This window comes from Bremia lactucae, linkage group LG16 (assembly GCF_004359215.1).
Source record: "Bremia lactucae strain SF5 linkage group LG16, whole genome shotgun sequence".
Classification (NCBI taxonomy): Eukaryota; Oomycota; class Peronosporomycetes; order Peronosporales; family Peronosporaceae; genus Bremia; species Bremia lactucae.
In genome coordinates this window covers 2,470,344-2,488,075 of record NC_090625.1, presented here as the reverse complement: position 1 = coordinate 2,488,075, position 17,732 = coordinate 2,470,344, and the positions used below count along the sequence as shown (strand labels likewise).

Below are 17,732 nucleotides of genomic sequence, written 5' to 3'. Positions count from 1 at the left end.
CCTGTCGATGGGACAGCATTCGTAAACGATGCTGTCTCCATGTTGTGAGCCATGAGAGATGTTTGGATGGGCAATAATGCCGCATCATCACTCCTCATGAGCTCGTTGTCCGCATCACTACTATGAGGTGACGGCAACGGTGTCGACTCATTGTAGTCGACAATGAGCGACGGATCAACATCCTCACTGTTAAAGTGGGATGGATCCTTTAGCCCTGTTAACGCGACAGCCGCAGTGGCTGCCTGCGTTCCGACTAAGGCATTTGACGCGGCCGGCGAATTAACGCGGCGCGTGCGCTTAGTGCGAGGTTGAGTGGGCGTCTTCGCAGACGACCCACCAACGTGGCCCCTTTTAGGTGGCATCTTGGGCGCCGTGTATGGAAACACGTGCGCTAGAGTGATTGAGTGAACTAGCGGCGCGTAAAGCTGCTCGCAGTTCCTCGCTCCTCTGACGAATTTTAAAATGTAAATTCGTACTTAAAAGGGGGGTGGTGTAACGGGCTAAATTTGCCCTAATGCTGAAAACGACTTCCTACTTGGTAAGTGCGCACGAGGAGCCGGATTACCTCTCCCGTGACGACACTTAAGCTCTTATTTTAAGTTGTGTGTCATTGTTAATTAGTTTTTCATTCGTTAGCATATCACATTTTAAGGAAACGCCTTCAGATCGATGTCTTTAATCGACCAATACTACAGCGCCTTTGTTATAAGAGGTGGCATTTCTTTTTATCATAGTTTTATTAGATCTACTTGCAATGAGTCAGTTCACTGCAATACCTGCTGTTGTCCATCAGAGATGTACAATTGCCATACTTATCACGAAATGCGCGTAAATGACTCAAGTGTGCTTCGAGATTCGACGTCAGATGAAATACTTGCATCGACGCTACAGCAGCGTCCACCGATTCATCTTGCTGCCTAAGAAATAGGAAAAACGAGAGCTATGTGATAAAACCGTTCAGTATATTTGTGAATCACTATACCTCTTGAGGCTCGTGACGACCATTCTTGCTAAATCTGCAATTGTCTCGTAAGGCTCCGTTTTATCATTTGCAGTACAATTGATAACACGAAGCTCAATTTCCACTTTTTTCAGCTGCTTTACCGCCATCTCGGTCGTTTCTTTAAAAGTGGCAGTCGATTGAACAAGTTCTTTGGAATGACATCGCTCGTTTTCCAGCTGCTTTAAAAGGTCGCTTTGTTCCACTACAAGCTTCTGGCAACGAGCCTCCGTGTCGGTTAATCGATCTAACTTTTGCTCGATTTTTCCAATTCGAACGACGAGTTCTTTTTGATGGGCTTGTGCTTGAATAAGTCGCATCAGCTCTTCTTCGACCGCGGTCTCGGGAGAGTCTGCTTCTTCCAGCTTTTGAAATTGCAACCCAATCACTTTAAGATCGAGCCGCAGGCGAGTCAATTCGGCTCGAAGTTGTGCATTCTCAGCTTCAATCGTCTTTTGATCGTTTTCAAAAGCTTTAAAGCGCTGGTCTGCTGATTGTTGACAGCAATTGATTGCGTGCTCTAGCTTCTGTTTGTCACTTGTCAGCGTCTTGACTTGATCTCGTAAAGACTTGACTAGATTCTGACAAACACTTGCCATGGACTGCCACTGTTCGTTCTTATAAAGAGCACCGTCATTCGTCTTGATTGACGTCGATGTTAACAATAGTGGCGCTTGTCTGAGATTGTTCAACTGCTTACACTCGTGCTGTACTATAAATTCAGAGCTTCTCTTCTCTTCCAGCTCTTCAAGGAGTGCTTGCTTGGCATCCTTTGTGCTTTGCACCTCTTGACTAAGTGCATCAGCAGCATCTCGGACCCACGTTAATTCAGCTTCTAGCTCTTGTATTCGATTCGTTTTTTGCTCATCGTCATACACGACACGTGCGAGCTCTGTCCGCAGCTCTTCTAAAGGAGAAGGACCTGTGCTAGCACCTTTTTCATTGTCATTTTCAACAAAATGTCGTAGAATGTAGTCTGTCTCGGCATCTCGCTGAGCACTCTCTGCTCGAGCCGTAACCGCCTGCAATGCCTCCACTTGTCGCGTAAGCTTATCAATCAATTGCGTAGCTTTCAGTAATTCATGCTCCCGGTTTTCAAGTTCTTTTCGTAATTTAGCAACTTCACTACCTTGATTTTTCTGAACTAGCTTTACGAGGTGTTTCATTTCCTTGATTAGCTTTGCTTGCTCCAATTTATCATGCTCTAATTGCTGAATTGTCACTTTTTGCTGTTGCAATTTTGTCAGGTGAGCGTGGTAGCGACTGGGTAAAGACAGCAAACTGCTGCTGCTGCTGCTTGAGTCGATGATCTCCATTGCAAACAAGACGACGTGCTTAAAATTAATGCACTTTCTAAAGAATGAGACTGATGTGGAACGACCATCGCCCTTCTTAAAGTCGTATAAAGGCGTAAGCAATACATGCAATGCTCTGCAGATGATTTATTGGACTTTTACGTCCCTACGCTTACGAGAATGCATTGGCGTTCATTCTACAATGAGCCGGAGCTCAAATGTCATTGACACAATTTAAGAGTGTTCGCGCATCAAGTCACTATTTCGTGTCACAAAATCACAAAGACGAATTGCAATGCAATGCAAGGCGGTACTTAGTCGGGGCTGCTGTTTCGATGCGAAAGCAGGTAAAAATTTAATGCTGCCACGGCATCTCTCGAATGGGTCGTCAAAGGACTTTTATGCTCCAGAGAAATTCACGTCTAATCGCTTAAAGGGCTTGCAATTCGAAGAGATGGTTGTCACACTTATGAAGTCACTTAATTGCAACTTACGTGCAACACAGCAAACGCGAGATGGAGGGATTGATCACCAGGTATGTATTAATAATGTCGTTCAAGAAAGAAATTATGCGCTTTGGTCACTACTACTACTACACTGAAGGGCACGTGGATACTTCCCGACGTAGAAGTCGACGTTGTGACGCAGTGCAAGAATGAGAGCAAACCCGTGGGTGTTCCACACATTCGTGCATTCCAAGGCGTGCTCAATTTATCGCCGCCCAATTCATTAGGTCTCTTTTCGTCGGCATCAGGCTACACACTCTTTGCGCATCGTTTTTTTCTGCGAATGACTCACCCTGCGATCCTATGCACCATCGATTTAAACTCACATAGTCTCACAGCCTTTTTGATAAACAGTCGTGCCCGTGCACTCTTGCCTAAGCTCACTGTCGGCTCGTTATTTGCCAACCAAGAGCATGTGCTCGTGTTAACTTATGGTGATAAGATTCTTGGCTAAAGTGCTACTAAAGATTTCACGTTGATTCGCTAAAAGACCTTTTTCAATTCTCTGATTGGCCGATCATGATTTGCGTGCCTCGGTCTCCAATATTTTCCTTCGTGTTATGGCAGCCTCGCTCGACCTTGCGAGTCTTCACGCTATGGCACAGACCCTTCAAAGTAGCTTTTTGAGTCAAGTGATCGTGTTATTGCTATTCGTGCTAGTGCTACGCTACGTGGCCGCATCATGGCGCAATAGCTTCACGCCGTACGAAGTGCAGACGTGTCCACCTATAAATCCACACGTCCATTATCGCTACGGCGTGTCACAGATGCAGGGGCGACGGCCGTACATGGAAGATCGATTTACAGCTATCGCAGATCTCAATGGCGATCCAACGCAAAGCTTTTACGGCATCTTTGACGGCCACGGAGGCGACGGTGCTGCCGAGTAAGCGCATTACCAGACAAAAGCCGAGCACTAATTAAAATATTGATGCAAAATTGTGTGCGGCAGGTATTGTGTGCAAGCCATGTGTCAAAATATAATTCGAGACCCATTAATTTCGAAAGAACCCATTGAAGCACTAAAAAATGGGTTCTTACGTACCGATCACGAGGTTCGTTGGGTGTTATTCCACTTCTAAAAAAATACTGCTTTTGTAACGGTAATACGACAGTATTTGGAAATTGCAACTCGCAAAAATACCGAAGACGGCACGACAGCAGTGGTGATGTTTACACAAGGGAAGGAGATTTTTGTGGCTCATACGGGCGACTCGCGCGCAGTATTGGTCCATCAAAGTGGCAACGTCTCCGTCTTAACATCCGATCACAAACCTAATCGGCCAGACGAGCGCCGTCGGATCCAAGACTTGGGTGGATCGGTCGTTTTCTGGGGCGTGTGGCGCGTAGAAGGCATTCTTGCTGTGTCGCGCGCTATTGGGGACCGGATGCTTAAACCGTATGTTGTCGCAGCGCCAGAAGTCAAGCAATTTACACGAACCGAGTCGGACCGCTATGTTGTTCTCGCAAGTGACGGCGTGTGGGATATTCTTTCGAATGACGAAGCTGCTGAAGTGGTGCTTCAATACAACGATCCACAATTGGCCGCACAACATTTGATGGACGAGGCATATGCACGTGGTAGTATGGATAATATTTGTGTTATGGTCATTGACTTGAGAGCGTAAGAAGACGTGAGATATGGCGTTTGGAAGAGAGGAGCTGATTTTACTTGGTTTGTTCTTGACGTTTGTGTAGGGAAAAGAATGAGTGCATCCTGAGAGATGCATGAACGCTGATGATATAGTTGAGGGATTATATTAATTTGTCAATAATATTGACATCACTATAGGCGACTTGAAAGGCTAAAAGATGCTACATTAGTGTTTTAAGTACAGCCATTCTGTAAATTATATCCTTTTTTTGATGTCGTATCGAAAGATTTACGACGGTATTTTTATTTTAAATACAGTATTATTGGTCGTAGCAAACGGCGATATTCCGAATGTAGGCTTCTGGAGAGTCGCACTATCTGCCCTTTATTTCTTGAGGTGCCGCTTACTCGAAAGGCCTATTGGATTGATTGCATACGGAACGGAGCATTAGATTGCCACGACTCGGACAATCTTGTTTGGTCCGCCCTTATGAGCTCGTAATCGTGGATTTGCTCAGGCGTTGACATGATGTTTTCCGTTACTTCGAGCTAGTCTTCATCACGCACAATAATTGATGCACTTAAGTACGAGCCTTTTTCATCAAAATTGAATCTTGACCTTCAAGACCTTGTGGCTTAATCGTTAATTTAAGTGTCTAAAGTTAAATAGCCAATTAGGATTTTAGGATTCGACTTCGAAAGGCTATATCCTTTCACACATGATATCTTCACGCAATAATATTGAAGCCCTCCGACCTTTTCTATCGCTTATACAGATTTTGTATCAGACCTCTCAATTCGCATGCAAGTATTCCCTCTTTCACAAGAGAGTCCAAGTGCCATCTTTCACAGTACCCCGCCCGTCGCACATCAAGCCCATGGGTGAAAGCTTAACTGTCAGGTCTGTGGCTACTACATGTTGACTTTTTATCGGCAAATAAATAAAATACTCCACCGCAACACTTGCCTGACATTTCTTGTTCGCACAGACTCTTTGTACGTACACAGACGTACGACATTCCGTGCGATCCACGGCAGCCTGCCAGGTGGCTGTTGTACCAAGCCAAGAACATCGAGCGTGCGAATCACAAAACTGCATCAGACGAGTTCGAAGTGCTCTTTAATCGCACAACGCGCCGTGTCGTCGATCTAGAAGCGTCAATTGGCAGCAGTATCTCGGCCATGGACGTCGTGGATGCCCGTACCTTACTCCCGACATTCGAGACTTCGTACAATAGTGCACTTTTTCCATGGGTACGGTCGTACCCCGAGACCCTTTTATCGTCCGAGACGCAAAACTCGGCAAATGGTTTATTTTTCCAGCAACTTTATGCTTTTACATTAATTGGAAAACGCACACCGGTAATTACCGCGTCGCACCGAAAACAGAAAGACGACCAAGAAGCATTTTTATCGTTACTTCAGAAGTATGTGCTAGGGTCGTACGATCCAAATTTGTACGGACACTTGAAAAGTGTCCGTAGAGCAATAATTCCCTCTTCTCCTGCGTACACGCCGCCATGTGGGACAAATACTTTCTCTGACTCTGGATCGGACAGTAGCGGGGACTTGTTGCCACCTTCTACGCCTCATTTCGTATCGAAAACACACTCCATGCTTGTACCCACTCCAGCAAGTCCCGTGCATAAAATACTTTTAAAATCTTCGAACAAGACATTAAATCGACTGGACAATGTCTTTGATATTGTATTCAAGCAGCAAGCTATTGGAATGAAGCTTGGAGCGGACGAGTCCAAGCAATTGGCCATTGTAAAAGAGTGTTTTGATGGCTCGGAAGCCAAACGATATCCGGAAATTCAATGTGGCGTGATTATTCTTGCCGTCAATGGACAAGAGGTCACTGGACTTGGCCTCTCTCGTGTCTTGTACCGATTACGAGAAGCCCCACGTCCTGTGGTCGTACGATTTGGACGCATGTCCCCACGTGAGCTCTTAGAGCAACGTAAGGCTCGCGGTAAATACTAGCGACAAGTGTAGATTAAGACATCATTTACTTAAATTTGCTCGCAATAAGAATCGAGTAAAATGTGGTTATTAAAGCGCAAACACTTGCTTGTTTTTTTTCTAGAATCATGTTGTATCAAACAAAAGTATTATTCTTCAAAAAAAAGGAATTAGGCTGACAATTATTAGCGCTTTTCTACCAGCAACTTAATGACATGTTCTATTTCGGCAAGTTTTAAAAGCTCGTAGCACGTAAGCAAAATACTACATAAAATTGCTGCTGCGCGGTATATACCACTGTATCATCACGGCTCCTCAAAAAAGCATGCATTGTATTCTACAATGTATCTAAAAAAGCAGTCACGAAAGGACTATTTTGGGGCATCAGCTGTCAAAATCCGCCGCATGTCGTTAGCTGATAAAGAATCATTATACTCGAGCAGCGAATACTAAAATGCAGTATAAAGGAAGACTAAACAGGGAAAGAAGAAAAAAAGGGCTGAAGTATCCGACTTAATTTATTCCTGACAAGTAATCGACTAGTTACATAAGCTTGATAATAAATCGCTCTTAAATTTATTTAATTTTATTCGTGATTTCAAAGACATTTGACACAAAAATTTCTTCGAGCATTTTATAAAATAGTGATAAGATTTAACATAAATTCAGGTTTAATTTCTCTTAGGCAAATTCACCTAAATCGGTCACTTCCGACGTGTTAAATACTCCAGTTACAGTCGATGGTAAGGCCTGAGATGTTCGTAGACGCCTATAATCGGATCATTTTCACTGCGAGAGATTCAAATATCCGCTGCATATACGCTTAATGCTTCTCCTGATCCGAATACAAATGAAACTGCGTTACCTTGGGGTAACTAATTGTCGTGACGTAGATCTTGCAACTTATGGGCACTTTTATCCCAAATGTATACTTAAGTGAATGCATCGAGTTGTACGAAGAACGCACCCTTGTCAATTTCCCATGAATCATCTTGCATTATCGTTATCCTGCTTACTTTTCAGCAGCTTTTCGTAACTTAGGAACGAAATCACAGTCGCTGGAAGAGCTTTCATTGCATTGACCACCAGTCCGCGGTAGAGCGACCGCACTCCTCGAATCCCACCACCTTCTTCGGCAACACTTGTCCGTACACAATGCCACGCATTTCTGTACGATGGAAAGACAAGCTCAGGATGCCAGTTTGCGCCCTGGAGTTGCACACGCCTTCGTATCACATCAAAGGGATACGAAAAGCACTGAGATACAAGCGATGCGGTCGTAGCACATAGGATCTGTCCAGGCACACTCGGATGCCCCAAGTGCGTACTCGTGTCATCGACGTCGTAGTGTACAAATACTGGTCGCATGCATTCGTACAGTGTCACATTCCAGCCAATGTACGTACAAAGTCCAAGACTTGCGGGTCCCAAACCACGATAAAACCCACGGATAGATTCTTTGTCCCATATAAACCGAGCACACTTAAAAATACCGGACATGGCACGGTTACCAGTATAATACTGTTCCACCGTCAATCGTCCACGAATGACATCAAGTGGATACAGGATTGCAGAAAGTGCAACTCCCGCAACTCCACCAATCGCAACATTGGCAACAAATTGTGACTTGTGGCTATCCAAGTCCGTACGTGACCAATAATATTGTTGACAACTGTGACGCAAGAATCCATTTCCCAAAACAAAAGGCACAACCCAAAGACAATGTACAAGATTTCCACTAAACAAACTCTTATATCCACTCTGTTGTATCATGTTTTGAAAGCCTCGGATCACGGATTTATACGGCAAATCCATTCGTTTCAAATCAATTGATAAAGACGACGTCATTCGTGCTTCTGGAGACACTTGCATGAGGATTTTTAAGCGCTCCAAAGGGGCACAGACTGTACGTACGAGGATTCCCACACTCAAAGCAGCAAGAAGTGATGTGTATTGCAATTGACCAAATGCTACCGATTTCGTATTGCGAATCGTTCCTTCGAGCTTTGGTTGCAATGCTTCCCAATCATGACCAGTTGGATTCTCACAAAGGGCCAAACCCCATTGCAATACTCGAGAAGTATTCAACAAAGGTTTCAATTCATCTTGTCGAAACGAGCGTGATTCCTTGTCATAAACTTGCAACTCGGCAGCTTGCCACAATGTGCGCAATGCATTAATATCGGACTTGAGAATGGTTACAAACGTTTGAAATTCATTTTTTGCAGCCACAAAATCGTCCGAGTCTTCAAGACAATGGGAAAAGGACGTTTTCGCTTCAAATGCTGCGATCCCACGCACCAAATCATCATGCGTGATGTCTTGCTGATGCGCGGGTAAGTCAAACAAACGTGTATAGAATTCGACATGTCCTTGTGTCATTGAAACTCGTTTCGAAAGCTTATTGGTTTCAATGGGTTCACTTGTGGCAATATATTGATGAATCGCAGCAGGAAGGTCATACAGCTTTATTGTCGCTTCGTCCACATCAGTACGTTTACGTACCGTCGTTGATACGTGAGAATACTCGCGATCAAAGGAGATATACGACTTGAGTACGCGAAAAGCTACTTCCGGAAGAAAATGATCAATATTCAAAGCCCCTAACGCAATATGAAAATGAGCCAATTGTGAGAAATTCACGAGTCCCGACGGATCATGAAACAATACTAACAATGCAAGCTTTACTGCACGAGTAGACTTTCGTGTAGAGACCAATATATTGTGTTCCACTATTTTAGAATCCTTCTCTTGACAAGTGCGCGAATTGACACTCTTTTGTTGAGACGATTGCAAAATTCTTTGCAAATCGCTTTTGGTTACAAAAGTCTCCGTTAAACGACCTTGAATCGTGCATCCAATGCGTTGAAAAAGCTTATACAGTGCCGAGGAACCACTTTTTGTAATATTGACAAAACTGGCACGATCCATGCACCACAGCTTGCCATTCTCAAGTGCTTTTACCGAGGCCCCACGTCGACTATTGTACAATAGCGCAGCTTCACCAAAGGTGGCGCTACGACCAATCACACGATCAATACAAGGTGTCAATGTGCGTGGATTCATGCGTGAAATTTCACATTTGCCATCTTCAATGACATAGAAATAATCGCCTGGATCCCCTTGATGTAAAATTGTGGTTCCACGTCGTACGTAAAGCGGAAAACATTGACGCACAGCCAATGCTTTGGCACGATCGTCGAGGTGTGTAAAAAGCGGGTGATTGCTTAAGGTTGCAAGCAAAAATCGACGTTCTTCGAGAGAGTGTTGACTTTCTGGATATTGTGCGACAAGTTTACGAAATAGTGATTTTTCCAATTGCCACAATACAATATTATGGTCGGTAGAACTGGCTTGAATTGTGGCACGTCGTGGTGTGTCGTACATTAACGCCGAGTCGCCAAATGCATTGCCTGGACCATTTGTTGCGACGTGAACATGCTCGTGTTGCCCGACAAGACTTGATGAGGATTGAAACTCAGGCAAAGCAATGGTTGTACGCTTTTGTACTTGATTTGGCAAGATCGTCGCGGGAGGTGGCGCTTTGTTGGTATTCCATTGAGTGGGTTTCGAACAGATTTGCGAGGGATGATTGTAATCGATATAAACATTGCAATGGCCACTTTCAATAATGTAAAAATTATCACCAGTGGCACCTTGGTAAAAAACGTTTTCGCCAGGGGTTAGGACACGACGTCGAAAGTGGGACGCGGTCGCGAGAAGCTCGGACTCACTTAATGAATGAAACAATTGATGGCGACGTAAACAGTTTATGATCGTTGCGGTTTCATTGCCTACTTGCGGTCCTCGATCAAGCGCTTCTTGCCGTCGAATTGCATATTGCTCGGATTCGTGTTGCAAGTTTTTGCGTATTGAAATTTCCGGTAAGAAACTCGCACCGTGTTGCAAGTTTAGATAATTGTTGCCGTCGCTAAAATGTTTCGGCAAATACGACTTGGCCGATGGATAGGGTAAAAGTAATCCTACTTGTTGATACAATTCGGCAACTAATTGGGAGCAAAACATTTTCGGCGAATCCCCTTCGACGACGGCATTTTCAAAGACCGAGCGCTCGCGTCGTTGCAACTCCGAGGCTAACATATGGTACCGTCCATGCACCACTTGTTGCTCTTGTTGCAATGCATTTTTTTCAAATTCGGCCATTTGATCTCGATGGGCCAATTCGGCATCAAGTCGTCCAAGTTCTTTTTTTGTGGCCATAAGTGCGGCAAATATTCGTTCACGAGCAATTCGCGTAGGTACAGACACGCCCGCATTAAAAAAATTTGCCGGATTATCTTCATATAACGCATCAAGACTGCGAAATGCAAACATTTCGGCCTTCTGCTGGAATTCGGGGGTACGTGGGACCTGCAATTTACGCACGGCGATTTCATGACCGCGACTGCGCAAAATTCGTGCCACTAATGGACGCAATTTCACACCTGTGAGTGTTGCCTCGAGCAAAAAAACCTCATCGTCTCGCGTTTTAGCATCTGGTGCTAACATTGGAGCACGAAGGACGACGCCATTGTGGTCCCACTGTGTCTGACCAAAGAACTTGGCACAAGCGCAGATGGCACCGCCGTACACTCCCATGGAGGTACATTTTCGATTAAATAGCACCACATCGCCTGTGTCGATATCAATATCACGCAATAGCTGGCGAATACGAGTTTCTGCTGGAGAAAGAGCTGCTTCGTGGACTTGGCGGAGATGTGTAGGAGATTGTATGGTCGGGGCCATGTGCTAAACGCGACGGCGTTTTAAAACTCGTTTTATTACAAAGAGGAGTTACGTTTTTCATACGAATAGCAAGCAATTTCTTATAAGTGCGATATTCTGATAAAAAGGATATTATTTGTGGGCTGTAGCATATTTTTATTTTATTAAAGTAGTGCACTCATAATAATTGTTACGACAGCTGTGAGGTTTGAACTCACGCGGGTTACCCCAATAGATTTCAAGTCTATCGCCTTAACCACTCGGCCAAGCTGTCACTTCTCAATTCGCCGGCTACTACACAAGTGAAACTCAAAAGAACCCAAACTCAACCCCCAAGCCACCAGCCCTCCAAGTCTTTCCCGCCATGGAACGTCCCGCCGTCTCTGCCGTCATACACGACACTGTCCAAGCAGACGACATGGTGATGAGTGACGTGGGTCCACACCCACAAGCTCAAGAAGTGAATCCAACGCTTCCCGCTTCTACTGCCGACAGTGGTACTAGGTACCCAACTGTCCGTCTCCCTTCAAAGGGAGGGCAGCGAGAACGGGAATCCAGCGCATCCTGCTTCTACTGCCGACAGTGGTACTAGGTACCCAACTGTCCATCCTCCTTTGAGCGAAAGGCGGGACAGGGAGAACAGGAACCCAGCGCACGCTCCAACCACTGGTACGGACCAGGGAAGTGATCCTGGCTCTGTGCAAACTGTACCCAACAAGCCAGCACGGTCGTCAGAGACAGGCGCACCCACGACCGATGATGGGATGACAATCAAGCTGTGCGACAGGACTACACATGCAGCCAACTGCAACGACACCCAGGCAACTGCGCATCCTGACTCGCGTCAGAGTACGCACGCAGCTAAGAATCCAGCCGCACGACAGGGTACACATGCGACTGTGAACCCAAACGCACGACAAGGTACGCACCCACCAACCTTGCGTACCCTACTGCACGGACCAAAGAGATTCGGCGCGACAAAGTTGAAGCTCCGGAAAAGACGAAGGTTGAACTACCAAAACCGCTTGCTGCAGACATCGAAGCCATCGATGCGCTGTACGAAGCGGGAGGAGACTGGAGCGCGCTTGCGCCACGGATCGATCGAGCCCGTCCGTATATGTTGCCCCGAGCACGTTACGTGATGGTGATCGAGACTGGACAAGCTTTTCAGCGCACCTCTCCCAACAAACTTCTTACATCCTTCTCCAATGATCACGGCAACCAAGTCGTCCAGCAGCAGATGGACCTAAACCAACTTGGTCAGCTCACCAAGATGCCGGGAAGGAACCTCCGCATCAAGGTGAAGACCAAAGAAGCTTGCTTCCGTCTGGAACGCCAAGAGGTCACCATCCTCGGCGGCAAGTACAGGTTCAGAGAGTTCGACATCCTTGCCGACCGCTTCTACATCGACGTGTCTAGTGTCGACAGCGATGTGGATGCAGATCTCATGCTCAAGCGTTTCTTCGAGCTTGGAGCGCGACCGATCTACGGTACGTTTCGAGACGTGAACCTTGACGCGGTGATGACGACTGCCACCTGGCGCGTGTATTTCCGCTCGAATGAATGTCCACCGCAACTCTTTGTGGACGGTTCTGTGTGCTACCAGCTCGTGTTTGCTGGACGCATTCACCCCGTCCATGCGAAGGATGCACCGTTTCCAGCTCAACGCGTGCCGTTTGGATATCGTTCGCGATATGCGCTAGAGCTCCAAGACCCGACGATGGCGGCAGCAACAGCAACAGCCAACGCAAGAGCAACCACGCAACAGCATCAGCCACCCGCGCAGCAGTCGCGGACGTTTGCTGATATTGTTGCTCAGCGACCAATGGAGACATCGTTGCAACTCGCCTTTAGACAAGGTGCCGTCGTTCAACAGGCGGTATCGCCAGCTCGAACATCGACGAACCAAACACCAAGTGAACTGTCGCTGAGCACGAATGGGTTGGTAATGTTGACACCGCCTGGGAGTCCGAAACCCATGCTCAAGCAGCTATCACCTTCCTCCAGCGAGCTCACGACCAACTCAAAGAAGAAGGGTAAACGGACGCGCAGTGCGACTGACTTTGCCAACATGCTCATGAAGAGTCGACCGAAGCCACTCGTAGGAGTTGCGACGAGCAACTACTTTGACGTGCTTAGCAAGGTTGAGGTTAATTTCGCGTGTTGCTCGGCCACTCTCGATGATCAACAAGGTCCACGTTTCCAGATCGTGCCTCGCACGGTGAAGGCTCCGGCCCAGTTAAGTGAGTCGAAGGAAGCCAGCCATTTCCTTACCAAGCATCACACCAGCGTTGTGAAGACCGAGAAACCGATGCCAATCCAAGTAATCGTCGCAGAGATGGAGACGACTGAAGAGACAGCCGATCTCCAGCTATCGCCAGATCGCCTTGCGGTTGCTGATTCCAAGATATCGGGGTCGCGTAAGGTGTTGCGAAATACCAACAACGCAGACACGGTGGTGTACTACGCATCGTGTTCAACGCCCCTCGCCTTCAATACCGTGTTACTCCAAGAGATGACTGCCACCAGCTCTCATGTCAGCGACTTGGCTCACCTACACCTGATCAACCGTGTGCTGAGCGCGATAGATCCAGATGAGTCGACCACTTTCGCGAACAAGTGGGCCAAACACCTTGGTGACAAGGTTCCGAAGAAAAGAGAGGAGCTGTTCCAACGTGTGGCTGCGTGGTGGAAGACACCATCAGACAGCACAAAAGAGCTTGTGCGTGCATCCAGAGCACTGGCTCTCTTTGAGCTCATGCTCATGTGCACTGCGCCGAGAATCTTCGAGAAAGACTGCTGGCTCCAACATGTGACTGGTATGTCGATCGCGTGGATTCCAGCACACAATCGTTGCCTTCTTCGCCCCAACTTGCTTTTGGCACTGTTGAGACCCAAGCTTGGAGAGATCTGTTTCAAACTTTGGGAGGCTGTCCAATGGCAGGGTTCCATGCTGAACGACCTTGAAGCCCTTCGCGCCAGTGATGGCTTCTACCTAGACGATGCAAGCGTACTCCAGTTACAGAAGGTAGACGATCAACTCACACTCGTGACTGGCCCACTCAGTCAGAGTTCGTAAAGTTGTCGAAACTGTAGAACTAGCCAAGATTTCGTGGCAAGGCGTCAGCTTGCTGACAGTCAACACCAATGGGATCAAGAAGAATGGCCATCTGCTGATTGAAAATTTTCTCCAGCGACACAGCGTCTCTTGTGTCCAAGAAACCAAACTACGTGATTCTCATCATCTCGACACACTCAAGTTCAACCACGACGCCCGGTTCCAGCACAAACTCTTTGTCAGTGGTCCGGGTGCTAACAGCTCAACCCAGACTACCGGTCGGTCTGGTGGAGTGCTGACTGTACTCCGCTCGGACTTCCCAGGTTTCGACACTGTGGTGGAGCTTCCCGATCTGACAGTCCCAGGTCGCTATCTAGTGATCCGAGTGTCAGTTGGGAATGCTCCCATATACATCCACAATGTCTACTCGCCTGTCGACGACTCCGACAAGTTGGTGTTCTTCGATCACCTACGAGTCGACTTGTTCGAAGACAATGCGACGCACCTCGTGCTCGGCGACCTCAACACACCTCTGGATCCAATCATGGACTCATCTCAACCCTCGCTTCGTGCTCGTCCTGGACGCAGTGCATGCCTCGGTTGGCTCGGTCAGCTTGGAGTGGTAGATTCCTGGCGCATCCACCATCCAGATGAACGAGTGTGCACAGGTCCTCAGCCACGTAAAAACCGACTCGACTACATCCTCATGTCTGAAGACTTCAGCAACGCAGTGTACGGCGATGCCAAGTACTTCGAACCCAAGGGTGCAGGTGACCACTTGGTGCACCAAGTCACACTCCGCTCCATGTCCCAGTTGCATGGTCGTGGATATTGGAGATTCCCAGCATATCTGCTTGAGTACCCGAAGGTGGTTGAAGCCATCCAGGGTGAGGCTCAGCAACTACTGCAAGATATCCAAGCCGCCAACAACCCAGGCGAGGTCTGGGAACAATGGAAGAAGTCAGTCCGTCGGCTTCTGCAGGCACTCCAACGCAAACTTCGATCCCAAAATGAAGCTGCAGTCGAAATAGCTCGCAAGACACTCGACGACGCAGCGAAGCGATTCCGCGAAGATCGTCACTCCGTATCCCAGGCTGGTTTCCATACCGCTATGGAAGCATACCGGGACTGTGTGAACAGATCTAGTTGCTATAACCAAGACGCTGCCTTCGACTTCCAAGCTCAACATGCTGAGACGTCATCCAAATACTTCTTCCGACCACTAGACACTTCACTCCGTCGAGTCAGTATCGAAGAAGTCCAGACATCGGATGGACGTGTCTCACGCAACTCCCAAGATATCTCAGCGGGATTCCGAGCTCACTGGGGATCTATCATGGGAGATCGAGACAGTCCAGCTGAATCTACGCCGCCAACCAACTCTAGCAAAAGTCGGAAGTTGCTGAGTACGATCGAAAAGCGACTCTCGACAGAAGAACAAGATCTGCTGAACACTCCAATCTCCGGCGCCGATTTGGCTGACGCACTCAAACACATAAAGGCCAGCTCTGCTCCTGGGATGGATGGACTCACAGCTGGTTTCTATCAAGTTGCAACTGATGTCTTTGGTGAATGTCTGAGCATCGTGTTCAACTATCAGCTAGCAAGAGGTGAGCTCCTATACTCCCAGCGTCAGTCAGCAGTCTGTCTCTTGCACAAGAAGGGTTCCCGAGACGATCCGGGAAACTTTCGACCGATCTCGCTCATGGGAGTCGACGTCAAAGCTCTGTCCAAGACACTGACGTATCGACTATAGCTCTCCCTACCCAAACTGACCCACGTCGATCAGAAGGCGTTCGTGAAGGGTAGATCCATCCATCACCACATTCGCTTTCTGGCTGATCTGCAAGATCTCGTGACTGCAAGAGATGAAGAGGCCTACGCCATGTTTCTCGACTTTGAGAAAGCGTACGACCGAGTCAACTGGGATTATATGGTTCAAGTGCTTGATCGCATGGGCTGTTAAGGAGCCTTCTCCGACTGGGTGAAGCTGCTGTACACAGGTCAACAGGCTCACCTTCTGATCAATGGTCACATCCAGCCAGCAATCTGTCCGACACGCGGTGTCAAACAAGGTGACCCGCTCTCAGCATTGCTCTTTCAAATGGTCATCGAACCATTGGGTAATCTGTTACGTCAACACGACGAACATGGCATCTGTCTGACAGAGGATCACACAGTTCCCGGATTGTTCTTCGCTGATGACTCGACGTTGCTCTCTAGCTCGATACAAGGTATCCAAGCGCAACTCGAACTTGTCCAGGTGTATTGCGATGGCTCTGGTGCCAAGCTCAACTTGAGCAAGTGTGCTTTGATGCCACTGCATCGGATACGTGACGCCCCAGTTATCCCTGGCATCAAGGTACTGCAGAGAGGCGGGAATGTCAAGTTTCTCGGTCTCCTCTTCGGTCAAGACACAACGGACGATGCCATCATCGAGTTTCTGGATCGACGCTTCTATGAAGGTTTCCTGCTCTGGTTCCGTCGAGCACGAACCTTGAGAGGTCGTCTACTCATCGCGCTCACCATGGTTCTTTCTCGCCTCTGGCACTAAACGGTACATGTCCCAGTTCCTGACCGCATTGTCAAGAAGTGGCAGTCGACACTCAACCGATTCGTGCTCAGTCGTCGCTACGAACGCAACGCCAAGCATATCCAGTTGATCGCCAAGGAGTTCCTGTATCAACCACGCTCGGAGGGTGGATTGCACATCCCCAGCATCGAAGCTTCACTCAAGCGTCAGAAGCTCCAACAGATGCTCCAGTTTGTCGCTGCCTAAACCTCGACGACACGCAACTGGACCACTGCAGGATCAACACTCCTATTGCTTGCTCTCCCAGGTTGGGGCCCATGGCAGCCACTCGACTTCCTGACGATCAGTCCGCTGCGACATGGTGCACTACTCAAGTGGTGTGTCTTGTCCCAATGGTGGAGAGTGGTGTGGTGTCTGTGGTACTCACTCAAGTGGGAAGTCACATGGCGTGATCTCAATCCTCCAGCTCGTCTCACATACCTGCTCAGACAACCGATCTGGTTCCATGGTGCGTCCGAGTTCCAGTATGTCAAGGCAACTCGAATTGACACTTCAGAAGTCCAGCGTCGTAGCTTCTGTATGGTTGCCGAGCCCCAGCGCAGTTATCGTCAACACGTCGCCAACGCTTTCCAGATAAGAAGTCTCTCTGACTTCCTATAACCGGATGGTTCATGGCCAAACGTCGACGCTTTTGCTCGCTCTCATATCGACTACCAGTACACTGCTGTACCAGCTCACCAGCAATACAAGTGGCTCCGCACACTCCATGTTGAAGCCACGCAAGTCTTCCAGCGACTGATCGGACTGTGCGAAACCAACTCAATAGTCCCCATTACAAACAACACGGAGATCTCTCGAGCTCCTTACGTTGGAGTGAAGGTTGGGGAACGAACACATATTGTTCCCTCGATTCCCCGATCCCAGCTGCTCGCTATCGTGTGGAAACCACCAACACCGAAGAAACCTCACCCCATCCAACTACACCACGTTCGAGCCACAGCAGATGACATCAAGAGGTTTGTGCGACTGTGCAAACATCTGAGAAAGATACTGCTA

General features: G+C 47.7%; 4 protein-coding genes across 4 annotated transcripts; 2 read left to right on the top strand and 2 right to left on the bottom strand.

Annotated features, from left to right (window-relative positions):
- Positions 1-745: 745 nt before the first annotated feature.
- CCR75_005856 (uncharacterized protein) lies at positions 746-2,316 on the bottom strand (the record flags this gene model as incomplete). The annotated part of the gene is made up of 2 exons (XM_067963930.1): positions 746-917; positions 983-2,316. 2 exons carry the CDS (start codon positions 2,314-2,316, stop codon positions 746-748), a joined length of 1,506 nt encoding a protein of 501 aa, XP_067815511.1.
- A 299-nt stretch (positions 2,317-2,615) lies between these two features.
- Positions 2,616-4,984, top strand: CCR75_005855 (uncharacterized protein). Its single transcript, XM_067963929.1, has 3 exons — positions 2,616-3,687; positions 3,754-3,856; positions 3,917-4,984. The coding sequence occupies exons 1-3, from the start codon at positions 3,362-3,364 to the stop codon at positions 4,427-4,429; spliced, it is 942 nt and encodes a 313-aa protein (XP_067815787.1). The 5' UTR covers positions 2,616-3,361; the 3' UTR covers positions 4,430-4,984.
- A 289-nt stretch (positions 4,985-5,273) lies between these two features.
- On the top strand, positions 5,274-6,381 carry CCR75_005854 (uncharacterized protein; the record flags this gene model as incomplete). The annotated part of the gene is made up of 2 exons (XM_067963928.1): positions 5,274-5,296; positions 5,385-6,381. 2 exons carry the CDS (start codon positions 5,274-5,276, stop codon positions 6,379-6,381), a joined length of 1,020 nt encoding a protein of 339 aa, XP_067815603.1.
- Positions 6,382-7,347: 966 nt separating this feature from the next.
- CCR75_005853 (uncharacterized protein) lies at positions 7,348-11,106 on the bottom strand (the record flags this gene model as incomplete). Its single annotated transcript, XM_067963927.1, has 1 exon — positions 7,348-11,106. One exon carries the CDS (start codon positions 11,104-11,106, stop codon positions 7,348-7,350), a length of 3,759 nt encoding a protein of 1,252 aa, XP_067815609.1.
- Between the last annotated feature and the right edge of the window lie 6,626 nt (positions 11,107-17,732).